This window comes from Gracilinanus agilis, chromosome 1 (assembly GCF_016433145.1).
Source record: "Gracilinanus agilis isolate LMUSP501 chromosome 1, AgileGrace, whole genome shotgun sequence".
NCBI lineage: Eukaryota > Metazoa > Chordata > Mammalia > Didelphimorphia > Didelphidae > Gracilinanus > Gracilinanus agilis.
In genome coordinates this window covers 639,524,209-639,540,974 of record NC_058130.1, presented here as the reverse complement: position 1 = coordinate 639,540,974, position 16,766 = coordinate 639,524,209, and the positions used below count along the sequence as shown (strand labels likewise).

Here is a 16,766-nt window from a genome sequence, read left to right as displayed (position 1 = left end):
AACAACAGTTGGGAGCTCAGATTTGAGCAGGCTCATCTTGGAGCAAGGACTTGGGACAGAGGGAGGTGAAGGGTGGAAAGGGTAGGCCTGAAACCCTGTAACCTGTACCTTACTGAGAGAGAGCTAGTGATCAATCAACACCATTGATATTAGAGCTAAGAGAGTATACTAATTCATCTATCAACATCAACATCAATAGCCTTCCCTAATTAATCTCTGGCTTGGCTGTGGTCAGGTCAGGTCAGAGTTAGTGAGAAGGTAAAGACCTCCTGTTTCTATAAGCCTAGCAACCTCCAGATTTGATCAATAATTAGATTAATAGCCAATCAATTAGCAATAGAGTTTCCCAGATTCTCAATCCTGTTACCTTGTTTTCCTTACCCCATTAATAACAACCCTAGAAGATAAGTATCTTTCCTGAGTCCGTATTATGCCCTTGGGAAGGGGAGATCAATACGCAGTCAGATAACAACTTTTCCAATAGCCATAAATAGCCTTATCAACAAATAATCCAACCTCAGGTTGGGACCTAGAGAGGTTAACCATCCACCAACCTCTCAGGGGTTTCCAACCTGGGCAAACTGTTAGAGGAGAACAACTGATGGGCTTTTAGTCAATCAAGCCTGTCAGGGAGGAGAGGCATACATTATATCAATAGCAATTGTGAGAGGAGTGTGTGTTTCCTCCCTCACCAACTATAATAGCGAGCTTAGGCCTGAGTATACAATCCCTCCTCCATTACTATCTCTGAGATCCACATATATAATTATCAAGAAGATCCAGGAGCCAGACAGAGATAGAAAGGAAGATAGATAGAGATATATTCTATATACAATCAGATTACTCATTTTTCTTTTAACACAGACATGGTGAGTTGTAAAGAAAGCTATATCACATAACAGAAGGAATACTGAACTTGGATACAGAATACCTGCTTTCAAGTTCCAATTCCACTATTGTTCTGCAATATTGGGCAAATCACTTACCCTCCTTGATCTTCATCCTTGAAATAAGGGCATCAGACCAGGCAATTTTTAAATTTTTTATTTATTTTTAATTTTTAAAAAATCCTCTTGGCCTCAAATATTTCATAGCTGGTAATTGCTTATATTTTATATCATAATATATATTTTATACTTTGTTTATAAATTACTTAAATTTATAATTACAAAATAATTATAAATTATAAAATATATATTTTAACTTAACTTTAACTTTACATGCTTTTCATGTTTAATGCAGTATACAAAACTATTTTCTCCAATAATAATTTCCTCCAATAACCTCCAATATAGGTTAAGTGGTAAAGTATTATTATCCTTATTGTGCTGAGGAATCTGAGTCTGAGAATCACCAAATAGTAACAAGTGGCGTGGAAGAAGAACTCATCTTTTATAGCCTATCCCCGAATAGGAATTCCCTCATGCAAGCACCTCTGACAAATGGTCACTCAACCTTTGGCAATTTCCAAAGTCTTCTCTCAGATATCAAGTTTCTAACATATTGATATATGTGCTTAAGAAATATTTCTTGTGGAGATGTTGAGTCTGTGAATATCCTCTTTATCTGGTATCTTTAACTGAGCTGTTCCCATTTATCACTACTGTAGGAAAATATATGTAAGGTAATGGGGTCACCAGGGATATTACAATAAACTAAGTGATTTGTGGGAACACACTCTAGGATATATGAGAGACTGGACCAGGGTGAAGAGACCAGAGTTTTACTGGATTTCCACAGGAATGGCAGTTGATCTTAACTGTCACCCAGCTTCCACTAGACCAGAGTATAGTAACAGGCTAACAAGGTAAAAGGGACTTAACAACTTTAATTATGTTAGACTAAAAGGTGGAAAAGGATTTCTATACTAAAAATCTAAAGGATAAAACCACAGGGCAATGGGAGGACTTACTCTACTCTAACTTAGTGATCTAAACTAACAGGGCCCAAGGAGCTATACTGGAGTCTCTGGGTTTCTGCCTCAAACCTGGAACCTGCCAGGCTTGAGTACAGCTGGGGCTTTTGTGGCTTTGGGATTCTCACTGCAATCCACTGATGATCTCTGGATGCCAGGAGTCAAGATGATCTCAGGTACCAAGTAGAGAGGGTTCTGCTTGAAGTACTGTCCTCCAGTTTTCAAACTTCTCCTCCTCTCTTGGCTCTGTAAATTTGTCCTTTTCTTAGATGCCACACCACACAGGATCCCAGGGGAAATCAGGAAGCAGGGTGTCCTTTGCTCTGAGGTCTCCCAGGTTGGCAACAGTTTTGCCCACCACTAATGGAGTCCACACACAGAGCACAGACAGACTTCCTCCTCCTTCATTCTAACCTGGAATTCCCAGCTCCAGCTCCTTCCTGCTAGGTACTTCCTAATCAATATATAATTAATACCTAATAACCAGCTAATCTAATCTTACTCATAACACTACCTCTATGACTGAAATCTCACTGTGTGTAAACTCCTCATTCCTGTGATACTAAATCCCAAATTTACCCAAATGTAAACTCCAACCACACCCTTTGTCCCAAATCCTGTTCTTTCATCTTTGTCATCCTTAGTTTTGTTGTCCACTTTGTTCTGTTCACCTCTTCTATTTTGCCCTCAGGAATTCCTATTCCATATCTAACAACTTTCCTTTCCTTTTGTTCCTCATCTTCTGTTCATTCCATTTTCTGGCATTTCAAAACACCTTGCAACCCTCAGAGGACAGAACCATCTCTTGTTTGGTTTCCATAAGCCTGGACTTTACCATTGGAAGAGAAGCATCATTCCAACATGGCAGCCTCCTGCTGCTGAGATGAGAGGAGAGTGGATTATTCTACCAAGTTTTTAGACTTGTCTTCTGCATTGGGGCAAGGAGACACATCTTCTCCTCCATGTTCTTGCTTTCCTCCCTTGCACTACTGAAGGCTCTGAAAGGACTCCATTCTGAGATCATAATGCTACTTGACATTGAAAATCTAAAATTTTCTCTTACTGACTATAAACTACTTCTTTGGCCATACCTTTCCCATCCAAGTGATTCTGAATCTCTCATAGGTCATTCTTCAGACTCCATTCCACATCCCCCCACTGCATCATTCCTTATTCCCATTCCCCCTCAAACTACTTTCCCCAATGTCCCACCCTAAAGTTTTCTACCCATTTCTACTGTGCCTTTTAGAAAGCCTGCTCCACAGGCAACAGACTTGCTTGCTTTTACCTCAAATCTTCTTTTCTTTCTCCTTCTATCTTTTGGCTCTCACTGAGATCTGACTCCCTCTTCATTTTTCCACAGACTTCCTACACTACTCCCTCCTCCCACTCTTTCAGTTGAGGGCCTTATCTCATTGACACCATTCACTTAATGCACTAGTGGTAAAAATGTGACTTAGTTTCTGGAAAGCAATTAGGAAGGAGCTAGATTGAAAAAGTCACTAATAACACATGTGTATTGTTTGACTCAGCATATCATTACTGGCATATAGCTCAAAGAGCTTGGAGTTAGTGAGAAGATCAGATTTGAGAAGTATTTTTAAAAAACATTTTATTTTTTAATTTTTTAAAATATTTTTCCATGGTTTACATGATTCATGTTCTCTCTCTCTCTTCTTTCCTCCCCTCTCCTGAAGCTGACAAGCAATTCCAATGGGTTATATGTGTATTATCATTCAAAACCAGATAAGAGAAGTATTAATGGAGTATATTATTACTCCTTACCATAACTTCCTTCATTGGGAATATAGAGGGGCATGACCCATAGGGTAGGAAATATTTATTTAGCTTAAAAATGTTTTATTTTTCCTCAATTCCATATAAAAAACAAATTTTTAATATTCCTTTAAAAAATTTTGAATTCTAAATTTTCTCCCTTCTTCCCTCTTTCCCTCTCTCAGGTCCTTCTACCCTCCCTCTCCTTGAGATATTAAGCATTCTTATATAGATTTTTACATGTGTAATCATGTAAAATATTTTTCTATATTTGACATTTTGTGGAAGTGATCTCAAATAAAAAAGAAAATTGATATGTGGTATGTTTTGGTCTGCATTTGGACTATCAGTTCTTTCTGAAGGCAGATGACATTTTTCATCAGGAGTCTTTGAGTTTATTTGGGATTACTTTATTGCTGAGAATAACTAGGTAATTCATCAAAAATCTGTCTGTTACTGTGTACAGTCTTGGTTTTGCTCACTTCACTTTGCATCAATTTGTGTAAATCTTTCCAGGTTTTTCTGAAATCAATCATCTTCATCATTTCTTAAATCCCAAGAGTATTTCATTATAATCATATTCTACAACTTTGTTTAACCGTTCCCTAATTGATGGACAACCCCTTAATTTCTGATTCTTAAACCTTTTTATAAAATCTCTGAGACACAGACCAGGTAATGGCATTGCTGAATCAAAAGGCATGTATATTTTTAGAGACCTTTGGGAATAGTTCCAAATTACTCTCCAGAATGGTTGGATCAGATCACAATTCCACCAACAGTGCATTAGTCCTAATTTTCCCACAGTAGAATGGAGTGAGCTGAAACCCAGAGAACATTTTCTTTTGATGACCAAAAACAATTTTGAAAGACTTCAGAAATCTTATCAAAGCAATGATCAATCTTGACTTCAGACGAATGAGGATGAATCATACCTTTTCTCTCTTGGCAAAGAGGTGATCAGCCAGATCAAGGGATGGATAAACTATAGTCTGAGAGCCAAATCTCGTGTTCCACATGTTTTTAAACAGGGGTGAGCTAAGGATGGCTTTTACATTTTAAAGTTTTATTGTGCTTAAAAATGTAGGAAACCTTTTTTGCCTCTATAAAAGGAGGCTGTGGGCTATATTTGGCCTCCAAGCGGCTGTAATTTCTGACCCCTGGATTATGTAGAATGAGATAAGTATTTTTGGATAATTGCCAATTTGTTTACTGTTTTGTTTGACTATATTTAATTTTCTTTTTTATTGGTCAGTGGGGTAGTGAAGATATGCAAAAAAGAACAGGGATAAAAAAGCATCAATGAAATACTTAAAACGTAGAAGAGAGAAGAATTAAAAAGAGGATAGAGAGTTGCTTCTTTACTGTATACTAAATTTAACATACATTTAAAAACAAATTATGTAGCAAAGCTTAAGAATTGGTAGTTTAGAGAGTTTGAGGAAGTTAGTATGAGGGCAGAGTCAGGGAGAAGAAGAATATAGTGAGTGTTATGATTAAAAATGATAAAGACTGATATAAATATAGAAATTAGTAGTTTAATTAAAGCCATGACCATGCTGGTAAAATCATTAGACCACGTGCCGGTAAGAATTCAAAAGTGCCGCCTCCATTTTGTTACCTCTCGTCTCTCCCCGAGCCTGCTAGCCAAGAGGGCTTACTTTTGATTCTCCTCCCATTTAAACTGTCCTCTGCGTGGTGACGCAGACATTCCCACACCCAAAGAACCAGAACCGGAACCCCGTTGGACCACGGGAAATGTAGTTTGATAGTTCCCACATGTCCATAGAAAAAATATATATATATACTTTTAAATGTCATTTCCCAAATTCCAATTTTACATGAGCCCAGGACAAGGTTAATAAATGCCAAGTTTGTAAACCTAGCTGTCTAGAAGGATATCATTTCCTTGACAATAATAGGGATATTTGGTAAAGAGGATGAGTGGAGTGTGTGGATTTTGGGAGAAAGATGAGTTCTCTTTTGGACATGCTTAATATGTGGAATAGCCAGTTTTAATGTCTCTCCTCACAAAGCCAACCTTGGTTCAGGATATCATCAGCTCTTGCTTGGACTAGCAATAATTTCCCAATCAGTCTCCTTTCCTCCATCATCTCCCCGACTCTAATCTCTTCTCTACACAGTTGCCAGAGTGATTAGGGGAATCAGGTCCTCATTGCCACCTTCTTAGAATCCCTTCCTTCAAGATTCACCACCTTGTACAATATTCACACCTGATTCCCCTGTCCTCCATCTCAATTCTTGTTGTTTTTCAGTTGTTTGAGTTACAGCTGACTCTTTGTGACCTCATTTGGGATTTTCTTGGCAACAGTGCTGGAGTTATTTGCCATTTTCTTCTCCAGATCATTTTACAGATGAGGAAACTGAGGCAAACAGTTAAACTACTTACCCTGGTCACACAGCAAAGTGTCTGAGGCCACTTTTAAACTTGGGAAGATGAGTCTTCTTGACTCCAGGCCTGGTACTCTTATTCCACTACTACCCAGAATTACCTTGTATTTATTTGGCAAATTTCCAGTATATGTGAACATCTCTCCTCTGGTAAGAATATAAGGTTCTTGACCATAGAGATTATATCACTTTGGTCTTTTTATATTCCCAATGTCTAGCACATAGTAAATAATAAATACTTGGTGGTGGTTTATTGTTTGATAATAGGCATGATATATGATAATAGGCAGTTGGGGTGGTACAGTATCTAGAGTGTGGGATTGGAATACAATGATTTTTAATTTTGTGGTATCTCCAGTCCTCAATATGGTGCCTTGCACATAGTAAGCATTTAATTAGTGTTTATTGAATTTATTTCATTGGATCAGCTAGTATGTTGGGAGAAAACATGGGAGCTGCTGTTTGTCCAGGATTTCCTTGTGAGAATTCTTATTCACACAGGGGTTGGACTTGGTTGATCTCTGAGGTCCTCTCTAACTCTTAAGATTTTGCCTTTGTTAAAAGCCACACTACCCTATATGGGAAGGAAAGATAATATATTAAACTTTTGTGCTTTTCACTTTCTAGGCTACTGTTACTCAGACACTGGATTGGTTTACAATGGCAAAACAAAGCCAGCACACAGTGACAACTTTCTCATCACCTACTTGTGTTCTCAGCACTGGGATTCAAAGTAAGCAGAAGTGGCATATTTCAAAACAATGAAAATATTCAAGTTTGAACTATTCTTTAATCTTAACTATCTCTTATTCTAATGTTATAGTATGGCATTTTGTGATTTTTTTTGATGGAGATAAAAAGGGAAAAGTCTTCCTTCTCTCTATATTATTAATAACCTATTTCTTTATCTCCTAAATCAGTCAACTCCTGCTCTTAATGTGAGATTTCTAGGAGGTTGGACATATCTTCACTGGGTTAGAGGTTCTAGAGAAGAAGGGGTTACTAATCTGTGACCCATGAACTTTTTTTTTTTAAGCCCTTACTTTCTGTCTTGGAGTATTGGCTCTAAGGCAGAAGAGTGGTAAGGGTAGGCAGTGGGGGTCAAGTGACTTGCCCAGGGTCACACAGCTGGGAAGTGTCTGAGGCCAGATTTGAACCTAGGACTTTCCATCTCTAGGCCTGGCTCTCAATCCACTGAGCAACCCAGCTGCTTCCCCCCCCCCCCGAACTTCTTTTTAAAAGAACTATTTTAATATAATTGGGTTTTTATGCATTTTTAAAAACCTATTCTGAGAAGGGGCCCATAGAGCTTTACCAGGCTGTCAAAAGGGGATTTATGGCCCAAAAAAGATTAAGTACCCTGATCTTAAGGGAGGGACAACAATCATGGAGAGAGGAGAGGAGGTATAGTTATAAATAAGGTTCATGTCTAGAAATAAGAATACAGGTGGATCTCAACCATTAACCTTATCACTTTTAATCCCTCTGAAAGAATGTAGACTGTATGTTAGGCAACTCCACAGGTGTCCAGTACTGTTTATTCCCTTTTGGATTCTTTGCCTTACAACTAACCTGACACCCAATCTTAAGGGAAAACTGATTCTCCTAGCCCATGAGATATGTGATTCTATGAATTCTTTCTGCCAGCTTCTAGGACTCTTGAATAAATAAGGTTTTCTTTATTGCTAAAACCCCCCAACCCCAACCCCTAAAGAAATTTGGGATTATGAGGCGGGGAGAAAGACAGAGAAAACTAGGCAATAGCAGAGACTGTTTTGTTTGTATCTTGATATCTCTGCTACTTGTGAGTAGTAAGTACTTATATGTTTGCTGAAAGAGTGATAAGAAAGCAGAAGTATCAGTGTTATTCCATACTACAACTTCCTTTGGTGCTATAGTTGTAGTTTGTATTTGGTTTTTACAGAAAGGTGTTTTAAAACTAATGGATAAAAAGCTGCTGTACAAGATGTGAATGCTTAGGTTGTCATCGGCATTCTTGAAAGGAGAAACCCACATTAATGAGCTCACTGATATGTTGATCTGTATAGGGAATTTGTGGATAGGCCTTATGCTGTTCAAAAAGTTTTAGACTTTAAAAACCTAGATTATAAAGGTTGTTTTAAAAAATCATCTTTCTGGTAAAGGTGATTAAATTTTCTTCTCTTAGCTTGCCGTAGGAAGGGGCCATGGAGGCCAAATTGATGCCCAGAGAGGTAATTTGTCCAATATCACCTAAAGTAGTAAGTAATGAAAGAAAGATGAAGGCTTATCTATCTCCAGAACCAATACTTTTCCCACATTGTCTTTCCAATTATGAAATGGTCATATTTGGACTTAAATTCTGGCAATTTGGTTTGTTGCCTGTGTGTGCTACATTTCATTTGTCAAAGGATATGAAATCCTATATTGACTTTAGTTGTAATATAGTTGTCATAAACATAAATATGGTATGTAAACATTTTGATATATTGTTTCTGTCTTATCTACAATCTAAGCCTCTTAAGTTTAAAGATTCTTAAGGAATTATATGAAAAAACCTCCATATCATCTGTTTATTAAAGCAGTTTGAACTAATGGTCTTTTTAAATAATTTAATCCAAAAGGCGAACAAAAGCTTGATGGACGTGCGAAGACAGACAGTTCTGTTCCGGATTCATCATTAGAAGCTTTGAATGAAGGGTCTATGTCTGTCAAAGACACTGCTTCTCAGGCTCTCTTGAGAATATATTTAGAAAGAAAACAGGAACCTCCTAAGGATTTGAAAGTATTTTTCTCATCAGTAGATGACTTCGTATTTTCTTATATAAGATTCATTATGAAAACAGCTATGTCAAAATTTACTCAGCGGCCTTATAGAGAAGATGAAGAAATGGATATAAACTTCAATAATGTTGCACGAATAGTAATTCTAGAAGAAAAGGAGGAGGTTGTAGCTGAAAGGAAAATTTCAGATTTTTCTACTGAAATCAAACCGAAAGAGTTTGATGAGAACATAGAGCTAGTGAGTTTATATTCAAAACCCGAAAGCATTGGCTCAGAAACCAGAGCTGATTGGTGTATTTCCCATAAAACTTATGACATTGGCACCAGGAAGGAGTTTGAAAGATTCAAGAAGTTTATGAAAGGAACACAAGGGGAGAAATATCAGTGGCTCTGGATGGATATTGAAAGGTTAAAGGTTCTTAGGGACCCTGGAAGACAGCAGAGGTATTTTTTCCTCTTATTAAATTCTTTTTAAAATTAAAAATGTTTATTTGGTTGTTTTACCATAGCTCAATAAATTTTTTTTGACCCTAAACTAATTGTTGCTCTGGGAAACAATTTTCATTATTTAAAATAGAAATTATTATTATTATTAATACAATATTTCTCTAGCATTCTGATTTTCATAGTCAACAGATAATAAAAATAATTCATTGAACTTGTAAAATATTTTGTCATGAGGGCTCAACATGCTTTCGCTTTTTTTGCTTTTATTCCTGCAACATTTCTATTGCATAGAATGGAAAAGGTTTTGTTTTCTTTCTTTTATAAGTGAAGAAACTCTCAGAAAGATAAATGGCTGGCTCAAGAAACAATCATCATTTTCGCTGATATGAGAATTATTCTCTTTGTTATTCTTTTTATGTAGTCTTGTTCAGACTAGGATGTTGATATTTTTTGTGTGCTATTAAAGATTACTATGGTAACTGAGAGTAGTGAACAGTATCTTGGAAATTTTGGTCTAGTTTTAAATGGACTAGACTTCACTGGGCTGGATCCGTAGCGAAGAAATATGAAGCATGTTCTTAGGTTGCACCTGACTGAAGGATCCTTAGTCTTAGCCTCACTGCTACCCTTGATTTCTAATAACTAACTGAGCCAGACCTTTTAGAAAGTGAAGACAGATTTAGATTAACACTCCTATTAAATCTCTAGCCTGAGCAAAAATATTTACCATGTTCTTCCAATGATATATATGAATACACACACATATATATGTTTTTTAGATTTATATATATGTATATGTATATATATATATATAGCTTGCATTTATTTTTTTCAGAAAATCATTGATACACAAATGCTTAATTGTGGATCATGAAAAAAAAAAAACCTCTGCTCTAGGCCACTAAGCATTTTTAACATGGAAGAGACATTTCTAGAAATGAAGTGTCTTTTATAGTCTTTTCCCTTCAGTTTCCCAGGACTTTAATTATCAGTATTATCCTCACTCCCATGATAGGCTTCCAAGAAATTAAAAAAAAAAAACTTCCTCACAAAAGATTGAGGCTCCTGAAATCAAATTTTTATTTTAATATGATTTCTAGATTGTATGGAGGTTTGGAAATTTTATAGATTTTTCACTAATCTTGATAGTAATTTTGTGTTCTGTTTTTCTTTTTATTCTAGACATCTTGAGAAGATGAGAAAAAACTATCTAATGACTGGTGGAGATTACTATCTCACTCCAGAAGTCCTAATAAAACTTAATCTAATAGATGGATCTTTTTGGAATGAACCACATTTGAGATGCATTCAATCTGAAATTGTGAAACCTTTACTTCAATATTGGTAGGAAAAATTGAAGGTTGAATTATGACAGATAAGCAGTTTCTTTAGATACCTTGGGTTTTTACTATACTTGGGGGCCATAGAGAAGAGAAATCATATAATGTCCTACCTAACTCAGAGTTTATCTCTTTGAATTTGACCTTTTTACTCTCTCTACCTCTTCAATTTCTATGGTCCTAATACATTTTCCTGCCCATGCTATTCCAAAATATCTTTTTCAATTATGTAACTGAATATATAATCTGTATAAACCAAGTCAGACATAGCCAGACTGGAATCTCTTCTCCCAGGACTTTTGAAGCTTTATTTTGTCATTGTCAACCATTCTCTTGCTCATATCTTTTTCCTGGTTGGTCAGTCAATATTTTTTGTTGACTAATATTTGGAGTGTGCTGTGCTAGAAGCTTTTGATAAATTTAAAGGGAATGGGGCAGCGAGAGGGTTCAGTGGATAGAGAATCAGGGCTAGAGACAGGAAGCCCTTCATATAATTCTGAACTCAGATACCTCCTAGTTGTGTGAGCGTGGGCAAGTCACTTAACTCCAATTGGCCTTCTGCCTTGGAACCGGTACTTACTATCAATTCTAAGACAGAAGGTAAGAGTTTTAAAAAATTGAAGGGAATAATAAAGTTAGGCTGACAAGTTTAATCAAAAAAGACAATATATATTTATAAAAATACATACCAAAGAAAAACATGGAATGAGATGTAATCAATTAGGGATGACCATCAATCAAACAATAAGCATTTATTTGCTATCTACTATATTTTAGACATTGTACTAGCTTCTAGTGATATAAAAGTTTAAAAATTGTGCTTTTAAAGAGCTTGCAGATATCAGACTTGGGGAAGACAGCATATTTCAATCACTAAATCAGTAAGCAAAATAATTAGGTGCCTGCTATCAAGCATTGTGGTACATACTAGGAATACAAATCCAAGGAATGAAACAACCTTTACTCTTAAGGGGCTTACGTTCTGCATCAGGAGAGACATTTACATAAATAATTATTGACTGGAATGAGAGTATAATGGGGATCATTAGAGGAAGGCTTCTGGAAGAGGAGTGATGTTATTATCTGAGTTGAGCTTTCTAGGAATGAAACTACCTCCCTACTGAAAGAAAGACTATTGAAAGACTGGCAGATATGACTACTGACCCAGTCAGCAAACTGTGAAAAATTATGCAGAATGGAAAAGGAACACTGGGAAGAGGGTGATTTTTGCCTTGATTTTTTGAAAAGGCCAGTGAGCTTGACTTTAATTCCTGATAAGACTAAACATGTTAGTAAAGTGATGGTTAGTGACTATCCTGAAAAGGAAACAGTGGTTATAAAGAACCAGCAGTGGCTTCCATAAGAGTGGGCCATGCTAATATAATCCCACTCCCTTTTTATACTACCTTAGAAGATTACAAGAATGGTATAGGAAACAGTTTATCTAGATTTTAGCAAAGTATTTGATCATATCTCATGCCATTCTATGGAAAAGTCAGAGAGATGGTCAAAGGATTTGAGATCATGCCTTTAAGAGGATCAGTAAACAGGAATGAATACCTTGTTATTATCCTTTATTCCCCATATATTCAATTGGGTGCCAGATCTTTGCATTTCTACATCTATCACACTTCTTGCATCTGACTTCCTTGCTATTCAAATAGCCACATTCTTAGTTTAGACCCTTATCAGAGCTTACTTGGACTAGTGAAATGGCTCTCTCTTTGGTATCCCTGCCTCAATCTCTGCACAGCCCAATTTCCACATAGTTGCCAAAAGGCATTTCCTTAAATGCAAAGATGTGACCATGCCATTTCCATGTTCAAAGTAGATCCCTATTGCTTCAAGAATAAGATAGAAACTCTTCTGTTTTACTTTATAAAGCACTTCACAGCATGGTCCAGCATTATTATATGCTATTCTCCTTTTAATCACACTCTGTTCAAGCCAAACTAAGGCTTCTTTCTATTTATTCTTCACACATTGGTTTCCAACTCTCATTTCTGTTCCTTTGGCTGGAATAAGCTTCCTCTTTACTTCAAGACAATAGCTCAAACACAAACTTCTACATCTTTTACAGAGATTTTTACATATCTTTCAACCTGCTAATGTTCCAAGTCATTCATTAACTCCCTTGTATTTTGGATTTATTTGGCATAAAATCATTCTGTATATATCTATTTGTTGTCTCCCTTAATAGAATATAAACGACCTGAGAGCAGGGATTATTTTAATTTGGGGGGGAGGAGAGTGTCTCCAGCACCTAGCATAGCTCCTTAATAAAGGCTTGACTAATTGATTAAAAAGAGTAACATTAGAAGGAGGTACATATGATAATAGGACTCCCCTATAGGGATATGACAGAGGGTAAAGTCTGTCATACAGGGGGGTTAGATTTGTTGTCCCAGAGTTCAGAAGGCAAAAACTAGCAGTAATGGATGAAAGCTGAAGAAAGGATAATTTAGGCTCGATTTAAGGAAAAATTTCCAAAGAACTACAACTATTCCAAAGTGGATTCCTTGTCACCTGAAAGGTGGTTGTTTGTTTTTTTTAACCCTTATCTTCCATTATAGAACCAATACTATGTTTTGGCTCCAAGGCAGAAGAGTGGTAAGGGCTAGGGAATGGGGCTTAAGTGGTTTTCCCAAGGTCAGAGGCCAGATTTGAACCTAGGACTTCCTGTCTCTAGGCCTGGCGCATTATCTATTGAGCACCTAGCTGTTCCCTACCTAAAAACTTTAAGAAGGACTATAGATGGCCCTTGTGCTATAGAGAGAGTTCTTGTTTAGGTATGGGTTGAACTAGGTTGTCTCTGGGATATCTTTCAAGTCTGAAATTCTTTGACATTATGAATCAACAAACACCACAGGGAACAATGTGAGTAGAGACTGAGGATAAGGTCAGGTTGGAATTATAGTGAGATACCAGATTAAAGAGCAGTTTAAATGCCAGGCTTGCAGAGTCACTTGTTATGTGAATTATGTGCCAGTTCTTCTCTTCACATACAAACACCTTCTCCTGGGTTTGACACACAGATGTTGAGTGAACATGCAACATCACCTTTCTGGATGAGTGACGAAAGATTCCAAAATATTGGCCCTGATTCTATTTGTAATAGAATATTACAAATACTGGGTTCCAAGACAATTCTAAACTAACTACAGATATTCAGATTAATAATTTTTCTCTAGTCCCATCACTACTCCACTTCTGCTTTCAAGTTCTAGAACTATAATTGGATCATAAACAGTAATGCCATTACTTCTGGGAAAAGGATGCAAATCTCTATGGCTGCATTCATCACTTGTAACTTTCCAAACCAAAATACTACTCTCTGGCTACTGCTCTCCTATATGCCTTGTCTACTGCCATGACAATGTAGGCTCCTTTGAGGGCATAGACTCTCTTCCTAGGGCCTCTTGGTACCTAGCATTTACTAAAGACTTTCTTATTCATTCATTAATTTCAGTCAGCCAATAAACATTTATTAAGCACTTACCAGGTACCAGACACTACCGGGGATACAAAGAAAGGCAAAGGACAGTCTTCATTCTCAAGGAGCTCACAATCTAATGGGGGGACACACATATAGAGAAGGTAAAAAGGTGGCTTACCCTACATGGGCTGGCCATTATGAAATGGTGAGTGGGAAATTTTGGGGTGACTGCCCTGGGTCTCTCCTTAAATGAGGACCTTGGAATGGCTCTCTAATGAATGTCCATCCTCAGGCCTCGCTAATCAGAGTGGAGATGATGAGGAAGCCTGTCTAGGAGAGCAGTCAGGTGGGATGTGCTCATTTATTTATTTATGGGGTAAAGGCAGATTTGCCTCATAATTAATTCTACTCTGTGAGATTCTAGTCTTTTCTGTTCACCTTATAATGGTGAGCACTAAAAGAAGGGATAATTAGAAATTGATCATAGAATCTCAGAGCTGGTAAGAACCTTACCCTACTTTTATTTTTTTTAAAAACTCTTACCTTCCTTCCATTTTAGAATTAATACTCTGTATTTGTTTTAAGGCAGAAGAATGGTATGGGTGAGGCGATGGGGGTTAAGTGACTTGCCCAGGGTCACACAGCTAGGAAGTGTCTGAGGTCAGATTTGAATTCAGGACCTCCCATTTCTGGGACTCAGTCCACTGAGCCCACTGTATAGCTGCACTTCCCCCAATCCCTTTCATTTTAAAGATGAATAAACAGACCTCCTAAGATAAAATGACTTGCCCACCATACAGGTTATAGTGACAGAGCTGTATTTGAACCTAGGACCCCGACTGTAAATCTTTTGCATTTTCCATTGTAGCATGCTACCTCTTAGAAAATAAAGGGTTGGGGGCAGCTTGATGGCTTAGTGGGCAGAGAACCAGGCTTAGAGATGTGCAGTCATGAGTTCAAATGTGGCCTCAGACACTTTCTAGCTTGGGGGCAAATTACTTAATCTCAATTGCCTAGTCTTTAGTACTCTTCCTGCTTTGGAACCCAGTATTTAGCACTGATTCTTACATGGAAGGTAAGGATTAAAAAAAAAGGTGGGGCGGGGGTGGATTAGGGATGACTTTGGTAATTGGTATATTGGGGCTAATGTAAATTTTGTAGATTTTCAAAATGTTTTTTTTGACCATAAATATGGAGTCTTTTGTCAAGATCTTCTTAAAGTTGTCTTTCTTCCAACAGGGGACCTAGGTTCTGTGTAACACATTCATATGAATTAAAAAATGCTAGTGCTGTGCTGAAATTCTGGCATTCCCGCCAAGATCAACCAAGGAAAGATATTGATCCTTTCCCGCAAATGGTCACACTTTTACCCTTAAGACCTAAATCTTGCATTCCACTGGTAGGTTGGCCTATTGAGCTCATTATTGTGAAGTTTGTGATAAAATTCTCTGTTTGGTTTATATATAACTATCTTCATCAAGAAGCTTAATCATAAAAATGTCTTTTTAATAATGTATATCTTGAAATAATTATTATTTAAAAATTTTGCCATGTTTATGTAATTCATTTTATTTCTCTCTTCTCTTTGCTCTCCCCTCCCAGAGCCAACAAGCAATTCCACTGGTTTGTACAAATGTTATCACTTGATACCTATTTTTTATTCATTTTTGCTCTAACGTGACTTTCTAAAGCCCAAATCCCAAATCACATACCCATATATACATGTGATAAGTGATGTCATATGGTTTGCTTTTGCATTTCTACTCCTATAGTTCTTTCTCTCAATGTGGATAGCATTCTTTTACATAAGTCCTTCAGGAGTGTCCTGGCTTGCTGCATTGCTACTAGTAGCAAAGTCCATTGCATTTCAGTGATGGGCCAAACTATAGCCCACGGGCCAGATGCAGCCCCCTGAAATGTTCTGTCTGGCTGCAAGATATTATTCCTAATCTTACGAATACAATGAGTAGGATATAATTCAATGAAACTTTGAAAGAGTTGCCTTAGAAACAGACTGACAAATGAGCATTTCCTTTCCTTTGGCCCCCTCTTTAAAAATTTTGCCCATCAATGCATTAGATTATTCCACAATGCTTTACTGTCTGTGTACAGTGTTATTCTGGTTCTGCTCATTTCACTCTGCATCAGTTGATTGAGTTTCTCCCAGTTCATATAGAAAGCCTCCAGATAATTAGTCCTTACAGCACAATTGTATTCTATCGCCATCATATACCACAATTTGTTCAGCCATTCCCCAATCAAAGGACACCCCCTCATTTTCCAATTTTTTGCCACCACAAAAAGCGCAGCTATAAATATTTTTGTACAAGCAAGACCATCTCAATTTTAAAAAAGTCTTTTGAGGGTATAAATCTAGATTTTTTTTAGTGATAATACAGTTGGATCTAAGGGCATATGGAATCTTTTAAAGTCCTTTGGGCATAATTGCAAATTGCCTTCCAGAATGGTTGGATCAATTCACAACTCCACCAGCAAAGCATCATTCCCTCCAACATTTTATAGAGAGCCAGCTCCCTATATGGTTTTTGGGTCCTGAGTGGCGTTCGTGGCATCGGATTGTTAAGACAGGAAAAAGAAAATGAGAACAACCAGACTAGTGGTTAGCCAATGTTGCTCTGAACTCAGTGGGCTTTGGAGTTTTTTATATACTGATTTC

General features: G+C 37.1%; 1 protein-coding gene across 1 annotated transcript in view; it reads left to right on the top strand.

Annotated features, from left to right (window-relative positions):
• The window catches only part of RGS22 (regulator of G protein signaling 22), a 182,953-nt gene that overhangs the window by 44,701 nt on the left and 121,486 nt on the right, over positions 1-16,766 (top strand). Inside the window, exons 5-8 of the mRNA XM_044683939.1 lie at positions 6,731-6,836; positions 8,707-9,310; positions 10,496-10,657; positions 15,329-15,488. Coding sequence (XP_044539874.1) covers positions 6,731-6,836; positions 8,707-9,310; positions 10,496-10,657; positions 15,329-15,488 — 1,032 coding nt within the window. The remainder of the gene's footprint in view (positions 1-6,730; positions 6,837-8,706; positions 9,311-10,495; positions 10,658-15,328; positions 15,489-16,766) is intronic.